The sequence below is a fragment of the Hypanus sabinus genome, chromosome 2, assembly GCF_030144855.1.
Source record: "Hypanus sabinus isolate sHypSab1 chromosome 2, sHypSab1.hap1, whole genome shotgun sequence".
Taxonomy (NCBI): domain Eukaryota; kingdom Metazoa; phylum Chordata; class Chondrichthyes; order Myliobatiformes; family Dasyatidae; genus Hypanus; species Hypanus sabinus.
This window is the reverse complement of record NC_082707.1, coordinates 211,414,626-211,433,813: the sequence shown is the minus strand read 5'-3', so window position 1 is coordinate 211,433,813 and position 19,188 is coordinate 211,414,626. Positions and strand designations below refer to the sequence as shown.

The following is a 19,188-nucleotide window of genomic DNA, read 5'->3' as shown; positions in this document are numbered from 1 at the left end:
TTCACCCATCATTTCCTCAGCCTCCATTACCACCACTCCAGCATCATTTTCCTGCAGCCTGATATCTACAGTTCCCTCTCTTTTACACTTTCTATATCTGTAGAAACATCTCGTATCCTCTTTCATATTTTTGGCTAGCTTACTTTTGTATTCTATCTTTTCCTTCTTTATGAATTTTTAGTTGCCTTCACCTTCTGCTGGTTTTTAATTAATTCCCAATCCTCTAACTTTCCACTAAGTTTTGCTCTATTATATGCCTTGTCTTAGGCATTTTTTTTGTTGGCTTTTACTTCTCTTATCAGCCATGGTTCATTGATCCTGCTTTTAGAATACTACTACTCCTTTGGGATGTATCAGCCATTGCTGCTCTGCCGTCATCCTTTATCTGACCTTATCTTCTCCCTCTCAAACTTCAGAATGAATTCTACCATATTATGATCACTGTCTCCTAAGGGTTCCTTTACCTCAAGCTCCCCTATCAAATTGATTCATTCCACAGCACCCAATCCAGAACTGCTTTTCAACTAGTGGGCACTATCTGCTCTAAAAAGCCATCTCATAGGCATTCTATGAATTCTCTCTAATTTGATTTTCCAAATTTACCTGCATATTCTATCGTAACATTGCCTTATTGACATGACTTTTCTGTCTCCTATTGTAATTTGCAGCTACTGTTCAGAGGCCTATATTCAGAGGCCTTCCATCAGGGTAATTTTACTAAAAGGATTCTACATCATCTGATCCTATTGTCATCTCTTTCTAAGGATTTGATTTCATTTTTTTTACCAAGACCCATGCCACCGCTTTTGCCTTCCTGCCTGTCCTTTCAATACAATATGTATCCTTGGGCGTTAAGCTCCCAACTATGATTTTTCTTCAGTCACAACTCAATGATGCCCACAAAGTCTTAGCTGCCAAACTATAATGCGCTACAAGATCATCTACCTTATTCTATATACCTTGTGTATTCTAATATCACACCTTCAGACCTAAATTCATCACCCTTTTTGATTTTGCTGTCATGTTACACTTCAGTTCATCCCACTGACTGCATTTTTGCCATATCATCTGCCATATCTTCAGTGTTTCATCTGCTTGCATACCAACTGCCCATCTTCATCCCATTTCTCCAGTTCCCATCTCCCTGCCAGGTTAGTTTAAGTCCTCTCCAGAACTCTAGCAAATCTGCTTGCAAAGAGATTGGCCCCCCTTGGGTTCAGGTATAACCCATCCTTTTTTTTACAGGTCATACATTCCCCAGAAGAGATCCCAATGATCCAGAAATCTGAGAGCCCATCCCCTGCACCAGGCCTCAGCCACTCATTCATCTGTTAAACATCCTATTCCTGTCTTGCTAGCACATGGCACTGTGAGTAATCCAGATGTTACTACCTTGGAGGTGCTGCACTTCAGCCTCTTCCCTAACTCCCTATACAGGACCTTTTCATCTTTTCTATCTAAGTCATTGGTGCCAATATGCACCACAACCTCAGGCTGTTCACTTTCCCTCTTGAAAATATTCTGCAGTTGCTCTGAGACATCCTGGACCTTAGTACCTGGAACACAACACATCCTCCTGACATCTTTTCGCAGCCACAGAATCTCCTATCTGTCCCCCTAACTGTCTCAACTGTCTCCTATGCACTTGAATCCTGGGTTATTTTTACCCCCAGGATGGAAATGCTAACACTGGAGGGAACAGGTTTAAGGTAAGAGGTTTAAATAAAAGTTTTTATGGTAAGAATTTTTTTTACAGAGGGAGTGCCAGGGGCTAGACTCTGCATTTCACCTGACACCAGCTCAATGGCTCTCCACTCTGCTTTGTAGCACCTAGACTACAACAAAATATACATCAAGCTGCAGTTTGTCGAACACAGCTCAGCGTTCAAATCCATCATTTGTTCTGTATTAATTACCAAGCTTCTAAACCTGGGCCTCAGTACCTCCCTCTGCAACTGGATCCTTGACCACTTCATCAAGAAATAACATCTCCTCACTGACAATCAACACTGATGTACCTCAAGGATATGAAGATATCAAGCACCAAATTTCTTGCTGTTCACCTGACGGAGAATCTCACCTGGTCCCTCAACACCAGCTCCATAGCAAAGAAAGCCTAGCAGCTTCTCTACTGTCTGCAAAGGCTGAGGAAAGTCCATCTCCCACCCCCCATCCTCATCACATTCTACAGGGGTTGTATAAAGAGCATCCTGAGCAGCTGCATCACTGCCTGGTTCGGAAATTGCACCATTTCAGATCGCAAGACCCTGCACCGGATAGTGAGGTCAACTGAGAAGATCATCAGGGTCTCTCTTCCCACCATCATGGACATTTACACTACACGCTGCATCCTCAAAGGAAACAGTATTATGAAGGACCCCATGCACCCCTCATACAATCTCTTCTCCCTCCTGCTGTCTGGGAAAAGGTTCCAAAGCATTCAGGCTCTCATGACCAGACTATGTAACAATTTCTTCCCCCAAGTTATCAGACTCCTCGCTACCTGAGGCCTGGACTGACACCTTGCCCTATTGTCCTGTTTATTATTTATTGTAATGTCTGCACTGTTTTTATGCACTTTACGCAGTCCTGTGTAGGTCTGTAGTCTAGTGTAGCTTTCTCTGTGTTGTTTTTTTTTATGTAGTTCAGTCTAGTTTTTGTACTGTGTCATGTAACACCATGGTCCTGAAAAATGTCTCATTTTTACTATGTACTGTACCAGCAGTTATGGTCGAAATGACAATAAAAGTGACTTGACTTGACTTGATGTGTTAAGCCCACAGCTCTACTCTCTCTACATTAATGACTATGAGGCTGAAACACAATTTATAAATTTCTAAAAGACACCACTGTTATTGGCAGAACTTCAGATGGCAAAAATGACGTGTGAAGTATATCAGTTGGTTGAATGGTGTCTCAACAGAAGCCTTGCACTCAATGTCATTGATACGGAAAAACTTTTTCACCCAGAGAGTGGTGGATATGTGGAATGCTCTGCCCCAGAAGGCAGTGGAGGCCAAGTCTCTGGATGCATTCAAGAGATAGTTAGATAGAGCTCTTTTAGATAGCGGGGTCAAGGGATATGGGGAGAGGGCAGGAACGGGGTACTGATTGTGTATGATCAGCCATGATCACAGTGAATGGCGGTTCTGGCTAGAAGGGCCGAATAGCCTACTCCTGCACCTACTGTCTATTGTCATTTAAGACTAAGGAATTGATCATAGGACCATAAGACATAGGAGCAGAATTAAGCCATTCAGTCCATCAAATCTGCTACGCCATTCCATCATGGCTGATCCTGAATCCCACTCAACCCCATACTCCTGCCTTCTCGCCCAATCCTTTGATGCCCTGACTGAATAGGAAACCATCAACTTCCACCTTAAATATACCCACAGACTTGGCCTCTACCACAGTCTGTGGCAGAGCATCTGAGTAAAAAAAAATTCCTCCTTACATCTGTTCTAAAAGTTTGTCCCTCAATTTTGAGGCTGTGCCCTCTAGTCCTGGAATACCCCAACTGTAGGAAACACTCTCTCCACATCAACCCTATCTAGACCATTCAACATTCATTAGGTTTCAAGGAGATGCCCCACATTCTTCTAAAGTCCAGTGAGTACAGGCCTAAAGGTGCCAAATGCTCTTCATATGTTAACCCCTTCATTCCTGGAATCACACTCGTGAACCACCTCTGGACTCTTTCCAATGACAACACACTCTTTCTGAGATATGGGGCCTAAAACTGTTGACAATTCTCCAAGTGCTGCCTGACTAGTGTTATCAAATCATAGCATTATCTCTGTGCTTTTATCTTCTATTCCCCTTGAAATAAATGCCAACATTGCATTTGCCTTCTTTACCATAGACTCAACCTGTAAATTAACCTCTGGGAGACTTGAACAAGGACTCCTAAATCCCTCTGCACCTCTGATGATTATGGACTTCTGGAAGGGGTAGTCAAGGGAATGCAAGGGTTCAGCAGTGGAAAGGGTGAGCAGCTTCAAGTTCCTGGGCATCAACATCTTAGAGGATCTGTCCAAGGCCCACCATATTGATGCAATCGTGAAGAAAGCACACCAATAGCTGTACTTCATTAGAAGTTTGAGGAAATCTGGTAGGTTACCAAAGTTTCCAAGCAAATTTCTCCAGATATATCATGGATAGTATTCTGACTAGTTGCATCACTACCCAGTATGGAGCTTCCAATGCACAAGATTTCATGAGGTTGCAGAGGGTTGAAGACTCCGCCAGCTCCATCATAGGCAGTATCCTCCCCATCATCAAAGACAACTTCAAGAGGCAGTGACTCAAGAGGTGGCATCCATCATTAATGATACCCACCATCTAGGACATGCCTTCTTCTTATTATTCCAGGAGCCTGAAGTTTTCAGAAACTTTTCCATCATTCCTGAACCTTCTCTGAACTCATGGACACTACCATGGAGAGTATTCTGACTAATTGCACCACCCTCTGGTATGGAAACTCCAATGCACAGGATCACAGATGCTGCAGAACTTTGTAGACAGCCAACCTCATTGTAGACACATCCCTCCCCACAATTGAGAATATCTTCAAGACAGAGAAGGTGCTTCAAGAAGGCAGTATCCATCATTAAGGACCTTCATAATCAGGGACATGCCCACTTCTGCCCATAAGGGAGGAGGTACAGGAGGCTGTAGACCCACACTCAATGACTTAGGAACAGCTTCCTCCCCTCCACCATTAGCGGTCTAAACAGTCAATGAACCCATGAACACTATCTCATTATTCTTTCTTTTTATTTATTATTTATTTATTTTTGAAATGTATAGATTTTTGTATGTCTTTGTGTTATATGGCTACAAATTTTACATCATAAACCTGATTCAGTAATCAATGATAATACACCTGATTTTGATATGAGCCAAACATGGGGAAATGTGACTAATTCAGGTAGACAAGTTGGCCAACATACATATTTGGGCCAAAGGGCTTGTACCATTTAATATGATGCAAAGTTAGCTCAGTTTCTCTCCACATAGATACTGCCTGATCTGCTAACTATTTCCAACATTTTCTATTGCTTTTTTAAATTTTTTGCTCAGACCATTCCCAGGAGGAGTAGAAATAATGCCACCCACTTTACTCCCAACACAGTATCTGGGTTAGATGAGATCTGCCCGCACTGGATATAGTGTGGGGAGAGAGATCTCTCTGCACTGGGGACAGAGTGGCCAGTGAGATCTCTCTGCACTGGGGGCAGTGTGGAGAGCGAGACCTGTCTGCACTGGATACAGTGTGGGGACCGAGTATCTCTGTACTGGGTACAGTGTGGGAAGTGAGATCTGTCTGCACTGGGTACCATATGGGGACTGAGATCTTTCTGCACTGCATACAGTGTAGGGAGTGAGATCTCTCTGCACTAGGTACAGTGTAGGGAGTGGTAAATCTCAGTGGGGTCAGTTACTTTGCCCTCTCCCTTGAAACCGATTTGGGAGATTAGCACCATAGCCCAGTGAGGGAGCAAGGCTTCTGTACAGGGACCAAGCATTGACAGGTAGGATAACCTTGCTCTGTGCATGGAGCAGGCCTTGTATAGCTGTAAGGGTGTTAAGCATGTCAGGGTTAGTGGACAGCACTTACCTTCAGGCTCTCCACGGGATTAGTGACATTGAATTTATCCATAGTGTTCACGATGATGGCAGGTGTAGTGAGGAAGAAGAGGAGTAGAAAGAGGAGGATGTTGAGAATGGCGCAGCGGATCCACCAGACACTGCCCTGCACCGACAGATTCTCCCTAACACAGTGAGAAAAGACATCACGAGCAAATGAGGGAACATCAACAGAGGATGAAGCTGAAACCCAATAGGCAGGACCACATTCTATATATATTGTATGTCCCAACCTCAGCTGCTTCTGCTAATGCTGGCACTATAGACTGTAACTCTAAATTATGGGATCGCGATCTCCCACTAAAGTAGAAAATGAGTCACACGTGAAACCATCAAATTTAGAAAACTTTGCTAAGGTTCCCCGTCAAGATGAAACCTATTGAAATTGGATGGACAACAGACTTCACCCTGCATCCAAGAGTCTAAAGAACATTCTAATTGGTCCTAGGAGGGTCAGTTACAATTTGTTACAATTTTAATGTTGCTGTGATTTTCTACTTTGAGGCTCACAGAGGGTGTCTTGGACGAGTCTTTAATAATCAGTTAATTGTACCAATCTTGGCAAAAGGGGAGGGAGTCATTGGAAGAATTTGTGATTGTTGTCATGATGCAGCAGTTAAAGGAAATGGGGCTGAGGAATGCATTTGTGCAATCAGATGAAATTAGGAAATGGGAAGGGAAAGGAAAGACAGTAAAATGAGAAGACAGGAAAGGAAAGAGGCAGAACACGCTGGAGTGGCAAAAAGAGGGAATAGTGGATAGAGGGAGGGAAGGATAGAGAAAGAAGGAGGGAGTGGTGATGAGGCAGAGTGACTCCAGACCCTGCAAAGTGGTTGACCCCGAATACCTCATATTTCAGGGGCAAAGTGAGGATTGATGGAGACAGGGTCATGTAGCATGGAAACAGGTCCTTCTACCCAATGTCAATGCTGTCCAAGATGCCTAACTGATATTATTTCATCTTACTGTATATGGCCTATATCCCTCTAAATCTTTCAATCAATGTACCCCTCCAATGTCTTTCAAGCATTGTAATTGTCTATCCTACTGTTATAAAGCTAATTTTGGAGAAGTATACAAATTTTCTGATCATGCCACACGTACCCTTATCCAAATCATTTATGTAAAGAATGAACCACAGTGAAGCCTAAAACCAGATAAAGAGAACCCAATTAAATAACATTATACTTCATTTATTTATTGAGAAAAATGATCCAATATTTCATGTATTTGCTGGAAAAAGTATGTGAGCTTCTGGGATAATGCCTTCTACAAAAACTATTTGGAGTCGGGTGTTTCAGTCAATGAGATTGGAAGTGTGGGTTGCAGAGGTGCCCTGCCCTACAAAAAAAAGGCACACAAAGTCAGGTTACTGACTGAGCTTGATCTCCTCAAGAAAGATTTGTTTATGTGCACCATGCCTCAGTCAAAACAACTTTCAGCTAACCTTAGAAGAATTGTAGAGATTCATGATGCTGGGAAAGGCTACAAAAGCCTTTCTAAAGATCTGAGTATTCATCAGTCCACAGTAAGAGAAATTTTCAACAAATGGAGGAAACTCAGTACTATTGCATCAAAGTCAAGATCAAAGATCCAAGTACTATGATGTTGTGGCCATTACAGAGACTTGGATGGCTCAGAGGCAGGAATGGTCACTTCGAGTGCCAGGCTTTAGATGTTTCAGAAAGGACAGGAGGGGAGGCAAAAGAGGTGAGGGTGTGGCACTGTTGATCAGAGATAGTGTCACGGCCGTAGAAAAGGAGGAAGACATGGAAGGATCGTCTACGGAGTCTCTGTGGGTGGAAGTTAGGAACAGGAAGGGGTCAATAACTCTACTGGGTGTTTTTTATAGACCACCCAATAGTAGCAGGGACATCGAGGAGCAGATAGGGAGATAGATTTTGGAAAGGTGTAATAATAACAGGGTTGTCGTGGTGAGAGATTTTAATTTCCCAAATATCGATTGGCATCTCTCTAGAACAAGAGGTTTAGATGGGGTGGAGTTTGTTAAGTGTGTTCAAGACAGGTTCTTGACACAAAACGTAGATAAGCCTACAAGCGGAGAGGCTGTACTTAAATTTAGTCAAAAAGAAAAGAAGACCTTACAAAAGGTTCAAAACAACACACACAAAATGCTGGTGGAACAGGCAGCATCTATAGGGAGAAGCGCTGTCAACGTTTCGGGCCGAGACCCTTTGTCAGGACTAACTGAAAGGAAAGATACTAAGAGATTTGAAAGTGGGGGTGAGGGGGAAATGCAAAATGATAGGAGAAGACCGGAGGGAGTGGGATGAAGCTAAGAGCTGGAAAAGTGATTGGCAAAAGTGATACAGAGCTGGAGAAGGGAAAGGATCATGGGACGGGAGGCCTAGGGAGAAAGAAAGGGGGAGGGGAGCACCAGAGGGAGATGGAGAACAGGCAGTGATGGGCAGAGAGAAAAAAAAGGGTGGGGGTAAAAAAAACTAAATATATCAGAGATGGGTTAAGAAGGGGAGGAGGGGCATTAATGGAAGTTAGAGAAGTCAATGTTCCATCAGGTTGGAGGCTACCCAGCCGGTATATAAGGTATTGTTCCTCCAACCTGAGTGTGGCTTCATCTTGACAGTAGAGGAGGCCATGGATAGACATAACAGAATGGGAATGGGACATGGAATTAAAATGTGTGGCCACTGGGAGATCCTGCTTTCTCTCGCAGATAGAGAGTAGGTGTTCAGCGAAACGGTCTCCCAGTCTGCGTTGGGTCCCACCAATATATAAAAGGCCACACCAGGAGCACCGGACGCAGTATACCACACCTCACCTGGAAGGACTGTCTGGGGCCCTGAATGGTGGTGAGGGAGGAAGTGTAAGGGCAGGTGTAGCATTTGTTCCGTTTACAAGGATAAGTGCCAGGAGGGAGATCGGTGGGGAGGGATGGGGGGACGAGTGGACAAGGGAGTCGCATAGGGAGCGATCCCTGCGGAAAGCAGAAAGGGGGGGAGGGAAAGATGTGCTTGGTAGTGGGATCCCGTAGGAGGTATCAAAAAGGTTCAAAAAGCTAGCTGATGATAGAAAGCTAGAAGATTATAAGGCTAGCAAGAAAGAGCTTAAGAAAGAAATTAGGAGAGCCAGAAGGGGCCATGAGAAGACCTTAGCAGACAGGATTAAGGAAAGCCCAAGGCATTCCACAAGTATGTTAAGAGCAAAAGGATAATATGTGAGAGAATGGGACCAATCAAGTGTGACAGTGGAAAAGTATGTATAGAAACAGAGGAAAGAGCAGAAGTACTTAATAAGTACTTTGCTTCAGTGTTCACTACAGAAAAGGATCTTGGCGATTGTAGAGATAACTTACAACGGATTGAAAAGCTTGAGCATGTAGATATTCAGAAAGAGGATGTGCAGGAGCTTTTGGAAAGCATCAAATTGGATAAGTCACCAGGACCAGACGAGATGTACCCCAGGGACTGGACAAGATACTGTGGGAGGCGAGGGAGCAGATAGCTGAGCCTCTGGCGATGATCTTTACATCATCAATGAGGACAGGAGAGGTTCCGGAGGATTGGAGGGTTGCAGCTGTTGTTCCGTTATTCAAGAAAGGCAGTAGAGATAGCCCAGGAAATTATAGACCAGTGAGTCTTACTTCAGTGGTTGGTAAGTTGAGAGGCAGGATTTATGAACATTTGGACAGATATAATATGATTAGGAATAGTCAGCATGGCTTTGTGAAAGGCAGGTCATGCCTCACGAGCCTGAATGAATTTTTTGAGGATGTGACTAAACACTTTGATGATGGTAGAGCAGTAGATGTAGTGTATATGGATTTCAATGAGGCATTTGACAAATTACCCCATGCAAGACTTATTGAGAAAGTACAAAGGCATGGGATACAAGGAGAAATTGCTTTGTGAATCCAGAACTGTGTTGCCCCAGAAGGCAAAGAGTGGTTGTATACAGGTCATATTCTGCATGGAGGTCGGTCACCAGTGGTGTGCCTCAGGGATCTGTTCTGGGACCCCTACTCTTTCTGATTTTTATACATGACCTGGATGAAGAGGTGGAGGGATGGGTTAGTAAATTTGCTGATGACACAAAGGTTGGAGGTGTTGTGGATAGTGTGGAGGGCTGTCAGAGTTTACAGTGGGACATTGATAGGATGCAAAAATGGGCTGAGAAGTGGCAGATGGAGTTCTTACCAGTTAAGTGTGAGGTGGTTCATTTTGGTAGGTGAAATATGATGACAGAATATAGTATTAATGTTAAGACTCTTTGTAGTGTGGAGGATCAGAGGGATCTTGGGGTCCAAGTCCATAGGACACTCAAGGCTACTGCACAGGTTAACTCTGTGGTTAAGAAAGCATACGGTACATTGGCCTTCATCAATTGTGGTATTCAGTTTAGGAGCCAAGAAGTAATGTTGCAGCTATATAGGACACTGGTCAGATCCTACTTGGAGCACTGTGCTCAGTTCTGGTCGTCTCACTATATGAAGGGATGCGGAGGAGATTTACAAGCATGTTTGGAGATTCAAACTAGAGGACATGATTTGAGAGTTAGGGGGCAGAAGTTTAAGGGAAACACGAGGGGGTATTTCTTTACTCAAAGAGTGATAGCTGTGTGGAATGAGCTTCCTGTAGAAGTAGTAGAGGCCAGTTCAGTTGTGTCATTTAAGGTAAAATTGGATAGGTATATGGACAGGAAAGGAGTGGAGGGTTATGGGCTGAGTGCGGGTAGGTGGGACTAGGTGAGATTAAGGGTTCGGCACGGACTAGGAGGGCCAAGATGGCCTGTTTCCGTGCTGTGATTGTTATATGGTTATATGGTTATATGTTGCCTGGATTGGGAAGCACGCCTTATGAGAATAGGTTGAGTGAACTTGGTCTTTTTTCCTCGGAGCAACAGAGGATGAGAGTTGACCTGATAAAGGTGTTCAAGATGAGGAGAGGCATTGATTGTGTGGATAGTCGGAGGCTTTTTCCTTGGGCTGAAATGGCTAGCACAAGAGGGCACAGTTTTAAAGTGCTTGGAAGTAGGTACAGTGGAAATATCAGGGGTTACATTTTTTACGCAGACAGTGGTGAGTGCGTGGAACGGCAATAGTAATGGAGGTGGATACGATAGGGCCTTTTACACTCGCAAAAATAGAGGGCTATGGGTAATTTCTCAGGTAAGGACCTGTTTGGCATAGCTTTGTGGGCCGAAGGTCCTGTATTGTGCTCTGTTTCTATGTTTCTATGATCCCACCAAGAGCACTACATGCAATGCTGAAGGAGCTGAAAAAGAACCCAAGCGTAACAGCAAAAGACCTGCATAAATCTCTAGAACTTGTTAAGCTCTCTGTACATGTGTCCACTATAAAAAAAACAATGAACAAGAATGGTGTTCATGGAAGGACACCACGAAAAAAACCACTGCTCTCCAAACATTGCTGCGTGTCTCAAGTTTGCAAAATATTACCTAGATGTTCTGCAATGCTTCTGGGACAGTATTCTGTGGACAGATGAGACAAAAGTTGAACTTTTTGGCAGTAATGCACATTGCTATGTTTGGAGGAAAAAGGACACTGCACACTAACACCAAAACATCATCCCAACTGTGAAGAATGGTGGAAGGAGCATTATGGTTTGGGGCTGCTGTGCTGCCTCAGAACCTGGACTGCTTCCTCATTGTTGAGGGAACAATGAATAAAAACTTGTATCAAGACATTTTACAGGAAAATATCAGGGTAGCATTCCATCAACCTGAGCTGAATAGAAGTTGGATAATACAAGACAATATCCAAAAGACAAGAGTAAATCAACAGCAAAATGGTTTAAAAAGAAGAAAATTCATATTTTGGAATGGCCAGTCAATGTCCTGCTCTTAATGCTGTAGAAATGTTGTGGGAAGATCTCAACAATAAGTACTCCATTTTGAGTACTGTTAGAGGGGGACGACATACCTCAGGGAAGCAACAGCAGCTGACCCTCCGGCACTAAGTCTGGGCCTGTGGCTCAGAAAAGTAGAGAACTGAAGAGGATGGCAGCAGTAACAGGTGACTCTATAGTCAGAGGACAGATAGGTGATTTTGTGGACACAAAATAGGAAACACCCAGGTGCCAGAGTTCAAGAAGTTTCTGGATGCGTGCACAATATCCTGAAAAGGGATGGTGAGCAGCCAGAAGTTGTGGTACATATTAATATCAATGAGATAGGAAGAAAAAGGGAGCAGTTCCTGAAAAAAGAATACAGTGAGTTAGAAAGGAAACTGAGAAGCAGGACCTCAAAGGTAGTAATCTCAAGACAGCTGCCTGTGCTATGCCACAGTGAGGATAGGAATAGAATGAGATGGCAGATAAATGCATGGCTGAAGAATTGAAGCAGGGGGCAGGGATTCAGATTTCTGGATAATTGGGAGGTCGTCTGGGGCAGGAGGGACCTGTACAAAAAGGATGGGTTGTAACTGAAACCGAGGTGGACCAATTTTCTTGCGGGCAGATTTAGTAGAGTTGTTGTGAGTGGTTTAATCTAATATGGCAGGGGATGAGAACACGTATGATAAAGCTGAGGATATGCCAGCAGTTTTACAAGTAGATGATGGATGTAACGTTAACGTAAGGAAGGTTAAACCAATGATTGGGTATAATTGCAGACAGAGCAAAGAGTTACATTGTACCACAGAGGCAAAATTCAAAAGGGAAAAGAATGCAGGACCGAAGGTGCTGTATTCAAATGTACGTAGGTTTCAGATTAAGGTGGATACACTCGTGGCACAATTAGAGATTGGTTGATATGACGTTATGCATCACTGAGTCGTGGCTGAAAGAAGGTCATAGTTTGGAGCTTAACATCAAAGGATATACTTTGTATTGAAAGGAATGGCAGGAAGGCATAAGCTGTGGTGTGGTTGTGTTGATAAGAGATGAAATTACATTTTTAGAAAGAGGTGGCATAGGGTCAGAGAATGTTGAATATTTGTGGATGGAATTAAGAAATTGCAAGGGTAAAAAACCCATTATGGGAATCATATATAGGCCTCAAAATAGTAGCCAAGATGTGAGATTGAGATTGCAAAGGGAGATGGAAAAGGCATGTAATAAGGGTAATGACACAATTGTAACGGGGGACTTCAACTTGCAAGAGGATTGGGAAAATCAGACTGGTGTTGGATCACAAGAGAGGGAATTTGTTGAATGCCTACAAGATGGCTTTTTAGAGCAGTTTGTGCTTGAGCCATCTAGAGGAAAAGCTATCTTAGATTGGGTGTTGTGTAATAACCCAGATTTTATTAGTGAGTTTAACATAAAGGTACCCTTAGGCGACAGTAATCATAATATGATTGAATTCACACTGCAATTTGAGCAGGATCGCAATGGAATAAAGGGACTCACAAAGGCATGAGATAGGAGCTTGCTCAGGTGGTTTGGAGGAGGATACTGTCAGGGATGACAGCAGAACAGAGATGGCTGAAGTTTCTGGGAATAGTTCACAAGGCAAAGGATGGATATGTCCCACAGAGGAAGAAGTTCTTAAATGGCAGGGGTAGGGAACTGTGGCTGACAGAATATGTTAAGGACTGCATAAAAGCCAAGGAAAGGGCATACAAGGTAGCAAAAGTGAGTGGAAAGGTTTTAAAATCCAACAAACAACAACTAAAGAGGCTATAAGAAGAGAAAAGATGAAATATGAGGGCAGACTAACCAATAATATAAAGCAGGATATCAGAAGGTTTTTCAGTTATCTCAAGAGTGAAAAGGAGGGGAGAGTTGATATTGGATCACTGGAAAATGATGCTGATGAGGTAGAAATGGGGGACAAAGAAATGGCAGATTAACTTAATGGGTAACTTGCATCTGTTTCACTGTGGAAGACACTAGCAGTATGCCAGAGGTCCGTGAGTGTCAGAGAGCAGGGAAGTGTGCCATTGCTATTACAAAGAAAAAAGTGCCAGGCAAACTCAAAGATCTTAAGGTGGATAAGTCATCTGGACCAGATGGACTACATCCCAGAGTCCTCAGAGTGGTTCCTGAAGAGCTAACGGATGCATTGGTTATGATCACTCAAGAATCACTTGATTCTGACATGGTCTCAGATGATAGGAAGATTGCAAATATCGCACAACTCTTTAAAGAGAGGAAGGCAAAAGAAAGGAAATTATTAGCCAGTCAGCTTAACCTCAGTGGTTGAGAAAGTGTTGGAGTCTGTTACTAAGGATGAGATTTCAAGGTAGTTGGAGACTAATGATAAAATAAGTCAAGGTCAGCATAGTTTTTGTAAAGGGAAATCTTGCCTAACAAATCTGTTAAGAGTTCTTTGAGGAAGTAACAAGCAGTGTGGACAAAGGAGAGGCAGTGGATGTCATTTACTTGGATTTTCAGAAGGTGTTTGAAAAGGTGCCCACCTAAGGCTGCTTAACAAGATAAAATCCTATGGCATTACAGGAAAGGTACTGGCATGGATAGCGGAATGACAGGCAGGAGACAGCAACTGGGAATAAAAGGAGCCATTTCTGGTTGGCTGTCGGTGACTAGTGGTGTTCCTCAGGGGTCAGTTTGGAACCACTACTTTTCACATTGTCAATGATTTAGATAATGAAATTGATAGCTTTGAGGCAAAATTTACAGGTAATACTTAGGTAGGTGGAGGGGTAGGTAGTGCTAAGGAAGCAATACAATTTCAGCAGGACTTAGACAAATTGCCAGAATGGGCAAAAAAATGGCAGATGGGAAACAGCATTGGGAAATGTATGATAATGTATATTGATAAAAGGAACAATAGTGCAGACTATAATCTAAGTGGGGAGAACGTTCAATCATCAGAAGTGCAGAGGGCCTTCAGAGTCCTTGTGCAAGACAAGGTTAATTTACAGGTTAAGTCTGTGGTAAAGAAGGCAAATACATTACTGGCATTTATTTCAAGGGGAATAAATTTAAGAAGGGTGAGAGGCAGCAGAAAGGAAACTATAGACCTGTTAGCCTGGCATCAGTGGTTGGGAAGTTGTTGGAATCCATTGTTAGGGATGATTATGGAGTACTTGGAGGCACATGATAAGATAGGCCAAAGCCTGACAAACCTACTGCAATTCTTTGATGAAACTACAAGCAGCGTAGACAAAGGAGATGCAGTAGATATGGTGTACTTGGATTTTCAGAAGGCCTTTTACAAGGTGCCACACATGAGGCTGCTCAGCAAGGTAACAGCCCATGGAACTACAGGGAAGTTACTAGCATGGGTGGAGCATTGGCTGATTGATAGAAAACAGAGAATGGGAATAAAGGGATTCTATTCTAGCTGGCTGCTGGTTACCAGCGGAGTTCCACAGCAGTCGGTGTTCGGACCACTGCTTTTTACGATGTATGTCAATGATTTGGACTGTGGGATTAATGGATTTGTGGCTAAATTTGCCAATGATGAAAAAGATAGGTGGAGGAATGGGTAGTGTTGAGGAAACAGAAAGCCTGCAGAGAGACTTAGATAGTTTTGGGGAATGGGCAAAGAAGTGGCAAATGAAATACAATACAATACAATGGTCATGCACTTTGATGGAAGAAATAAATGGGTAGACTATTATTTAGACGGGGAGAAAATTCAAAATGCAGAGATGCAAAGGGATTTGGGAGTCCACATGCAGGATACCCTAAAGGTTAACCTCCAGGTTGAGTTGGTGATGAAGAAGTCAAATATAATGCTGGCATTCATTTCTAGAGGTATAGAATATAAGAGCAGGGATGTGATGTCGATACACACTTGGAGCATTGTGTGCAGTTTTTGGCTCCTTATTTTAGAAAGGATATACCACCATTGGAGAGGGTTCAGAGAAGATTCACGAGAATGATTCCAGGAATGAAAGGGTTACCGTATGAGGAACGTCTGGCAGCTCTTGGGCTGTATTCCATGGAGTTCAGGAGAATGAGGGGGAATCTTATAGAAACATTCCAAATGCTAAAAGGCCTGAACAGATTAGACATGGCAAAGTTATTTCCCATGGCAGGGGAATCTAGGACAAGAGGGCATGACTTCAGGATTGACGGACATCCAGTTAGAACAGAGATGTGGAGAAATTACTTTAGACAGAGGTGGTAAACCTGTGGAATTTGTTCCCATAAGAGGCTGTGGAGGCAAAGTCATTGGGTGTATTTAAGGCAGAGATAGATAGCTTCTTCATTAGCCAGGGCATCAAAGGGTATGGGGAGAAGTCAGGGAGTGGGGATGACTAGAAGAATTGGATCAACCCATGATTGAATGGCAGAGCACAGTCAATGGGCCGAATAGCCTACTTCTGTTCCTATATCTTATGGTCTTATGGAATACAATATAAAAGCAAAAAGATAATGCTGAGCCTTTATAAGACACTAGTCGGGCCACACTTGGACTATTGTCAACTGTTTTGGGCCCATATCTTAGAAAGGATGTGTTGCCATTTGAGAGAGTCCAGAGGAGGTTCATGAGGGTGATTCCAGGAATGAAGGGGTTAGAATATGAGGAGCATTTGGCGCTTTGGGCCTGTAATCACTGGAATTTAGAAGAATATGGAGAGATCTCATTGAAGCCTACTGAATGTTGAAAGTATAGATAAGGTGGATGTTTCCTATGGTGGGGATATACAGAACTAGAGGGCAGAGCCTTAAAATTGAGGGGCAACCTTTTAGACCAGAGGTAAAGAGGAATTTATTTAGCCAGGGAGTAATAAATCTGTGGAATTCTCTGACATAGACTGCAGTGGAGGCCAAGTGCATGCATACATTTAAAGCGGAAGTTGATAGGTTTCCTGATAAGTCAGGGCATCAAAGGATATGGCAAGAAGGCAGGTGTATGGGGTTGAGTGGGATCTGGGATCAGCCACGATGGATTGAGTGGGCGAATTCTGCTACTATGTCTTATGGTCCAGGCAGTTCAACCCACCAATATCCCAGAGTTCAAGCTGTCTTGTAAGGAAACATTTGGTTGAAGTTATTGCTGTACAAGGGGGTCCCACCAGTTACTAAAAGCAAAAGTTCACATACATTTTTCCAACAAATAATAGAACATAGACCTCCTACAGCATAATACAGGCCCTTCAGCCCACAATGCTGTGCCGAATATGTTAAGTCTGTCCATGAGCCTTATAGGCTCATCAGGCCAGTGCTTATGCCGGTTTCTGTGGCGTGAAGCAACTGAGAGTACGAGACTCCCTCCCCCCCAACCCCCCGGACAGGATGGCAGTCTATCGCGAGGTTAACCCCCAGCATTTTGCCAGTGTCCATTTTTAGCTGGGTGGACTGGAGTAATGTGTGGTTAAGTGCCTTGCTCAAGGACACAACAATAAATAAATGAATAAGTATAAATGAGTACGTTTTGTGTTATTTATTTTATTGGGTTCTCTTTATCTAGTTTTAAGACGCATGAAGATCTGATCAGATTTTAGGTCACATTTATGCAGAATTAGATAAAATTCTACAGGGTTCACAAACTTTATAGCACCACCGAAACACTATTAATATGGTCATCCCCTTCTTATTCCTTAGTTCCATCCATAGTAGAAGAGTTCTGCAGTTTGTCTTGACTTAATACTGTTGTAACATTTTCCTTGACTCGTAATGCCGCCCCTCCTTTGTTATTTCCTCCCGCTCTACCGTGTCTAAAACAATGGAAACCCAGTTCATTAAGCTTCCAGTCCTGCCTCTCCTGCAACCAAGTCTCACCAATGGCCACAATGTCATTATTCCACGTAGGCTTAAAAACATATTTCTCCACAACCAGTCCATTATCTGCTCTAGCACTCTGGTTCCCATCCCCTTGCAATTTTGGTCTAACACCCCTTCCACACAAACAGCATTAGAAAATCTTCCTGCTAAGATATTAGTTCCCTTCCAGTTCAGGTGCAAACCATATCTTCTGCACAAGTCCCGCCTTCCCTGGATGGGAGCCGAATGATCCACAAATCTGAAGACCTCCCTTCTGCAACAACTCCTTAGTCACATGTTAAACTGTATGATCTTCCTATTTCTGGCCTCACCAGCACATAGCAGGGGCAGCAATCCTGAGATCATGACCCTGGTAGCTCTGTCTTTTAATTTAGATCCTAATTCCCTGAACTCACTTGGCAGGACCACATTACCTAGCCTACCTATGTTATTGGTACCAACATGGACCTTGACCTCTGGCTACTCACTTTTCCACTTAAGAATGCTGTGGACCCAATCAAGATATGAACTCAGAAGGTCAAGCAGCATCCGAGAGAAAAGAGTAGACACTCTTTTCTCATGGATGCTGCCTGACCTGCTGAGTTCTTCCAGCATTGTGTACGTATTCTTTGATCCACAGCATCTGCAGTTGTATTTTTGTGTTTTCAGTCAAGATATCCCTGACCCTGGCACCTGGGATGCAACAAGATATCCGAGTATCTCGTTCTTATCCACATCAACACACACAAAATGCTGCAGGAACTCAGCAGGTCAGGCAGCATCTATGGAAAAGAGTAAACAGTTGACGTTTCAGATTGAGACCCTTCTTCAGGATACCTTCTGTTTCCCTTGTGCATAGAAACTCTTTTCTGTTCCTCTAACCAATGAATCCCCTATCACTACAGCTCACCTCTTCTCCCCCCACCCCCTCCCTTCTGAGCCACAGAGCCAGAGGCCTGCACGCTGTGGCTTCTCCCAGTTAGGTCTCCCAACAGTATCCAATGCGGTATAATTTATTATTAAGGAGAATGACCACAGGGTACTCTGCACTGGCTGTCTATTCCCTTCCCTCTCCTGTCAGTCACCCAGGTACCTGCCTCCTACAACTTGGGGTGACTACCTCCCTGTAGTTCCTATCTATCACCTCCTCATTTTCCTGTAGGAGACAAAGGTCATTGTGCTGAACCACCAGTTATTTGACACGGTTCCTAAGGAGTTGCAGTTCGGTGTGCTTGTAGATATAGTTATCAGGGAGACTGGAAGTCTGCCAAAGTTCCCACATCCCACACAAGGAACATACCACTAACTCTGGATCCATTCTCAGCACACTAGAAATGAGAGGCAAGTTGTAATATGAGATTTCCTAAATTATATTCTTTACTGATGTGTTTACATACAGATCAGTACACTGATTGACGACAGCACATACTGCAAAATCTGCTGCTGTTGTCTGAGAGATTCTTCACTCATTAATTATCAACATGAAACTTTACAGTTGAGTAACCAAGGGAAAGGCATGTTACGTATAAATTTAGCTGTGGTGTAAGGACGGAGTGACCTACTCCTGTTTCTATTGCTTACGATACTAACAGAACTAACAGGTACAATAATAATACTGAGGAAAAAGTATAGATATGTTAAACACTTTCCTGCTGTCATTTACTTTGTTACTGATAAACTAAATTTCAGATCTTCTGAGAATGACTCACCAGATAATATCGCTGAGCCCAGGGGCATAGCGAACATCCCATCTGTAAGACTTGACGATAGTTGTAACGCTGGACTGTTGCAACCGATTCCGGCACTTACTGTGCTGGTAATCCTTCATGATCCTAGAAAAGTAAGGATACACTTAGAAAAACAAATGTGTGAGAAATGTGAGAGAGTAATACAGAGAGAGGTGAGTGGACAGCAG

At 43.2% G+C, this 19,188-nt stretch overlaps 1 protein-coding gene across 1 annotated transcript in view; it reads right to left on the bottom strand.

Annotated features, from left to right (window-relative positions):
• tmem63c (transmembrane protein 63C) overlaps positions 1–19,188 on the bottom strand; it is a 494,723-nt gene that overhangs the window by 178,316 nt on the left and 297,219 nt on the right. The window contains exons 13-14 of the mRNA XM_059962995.1: positions 18,983–19,105; positions 5,624–5,777 (exon numbers count right to left, since the gene is read on the bottom strand). Coding sequence (XP_059818978.1) covers positions 5,624–5,777; positions 18,983–19,105 — 277 coding nt within the window. The remainder of the gene's footprint in view (positions 1–5,623; positions 5,778–18,982; positions 19,106–19,188) is intronic.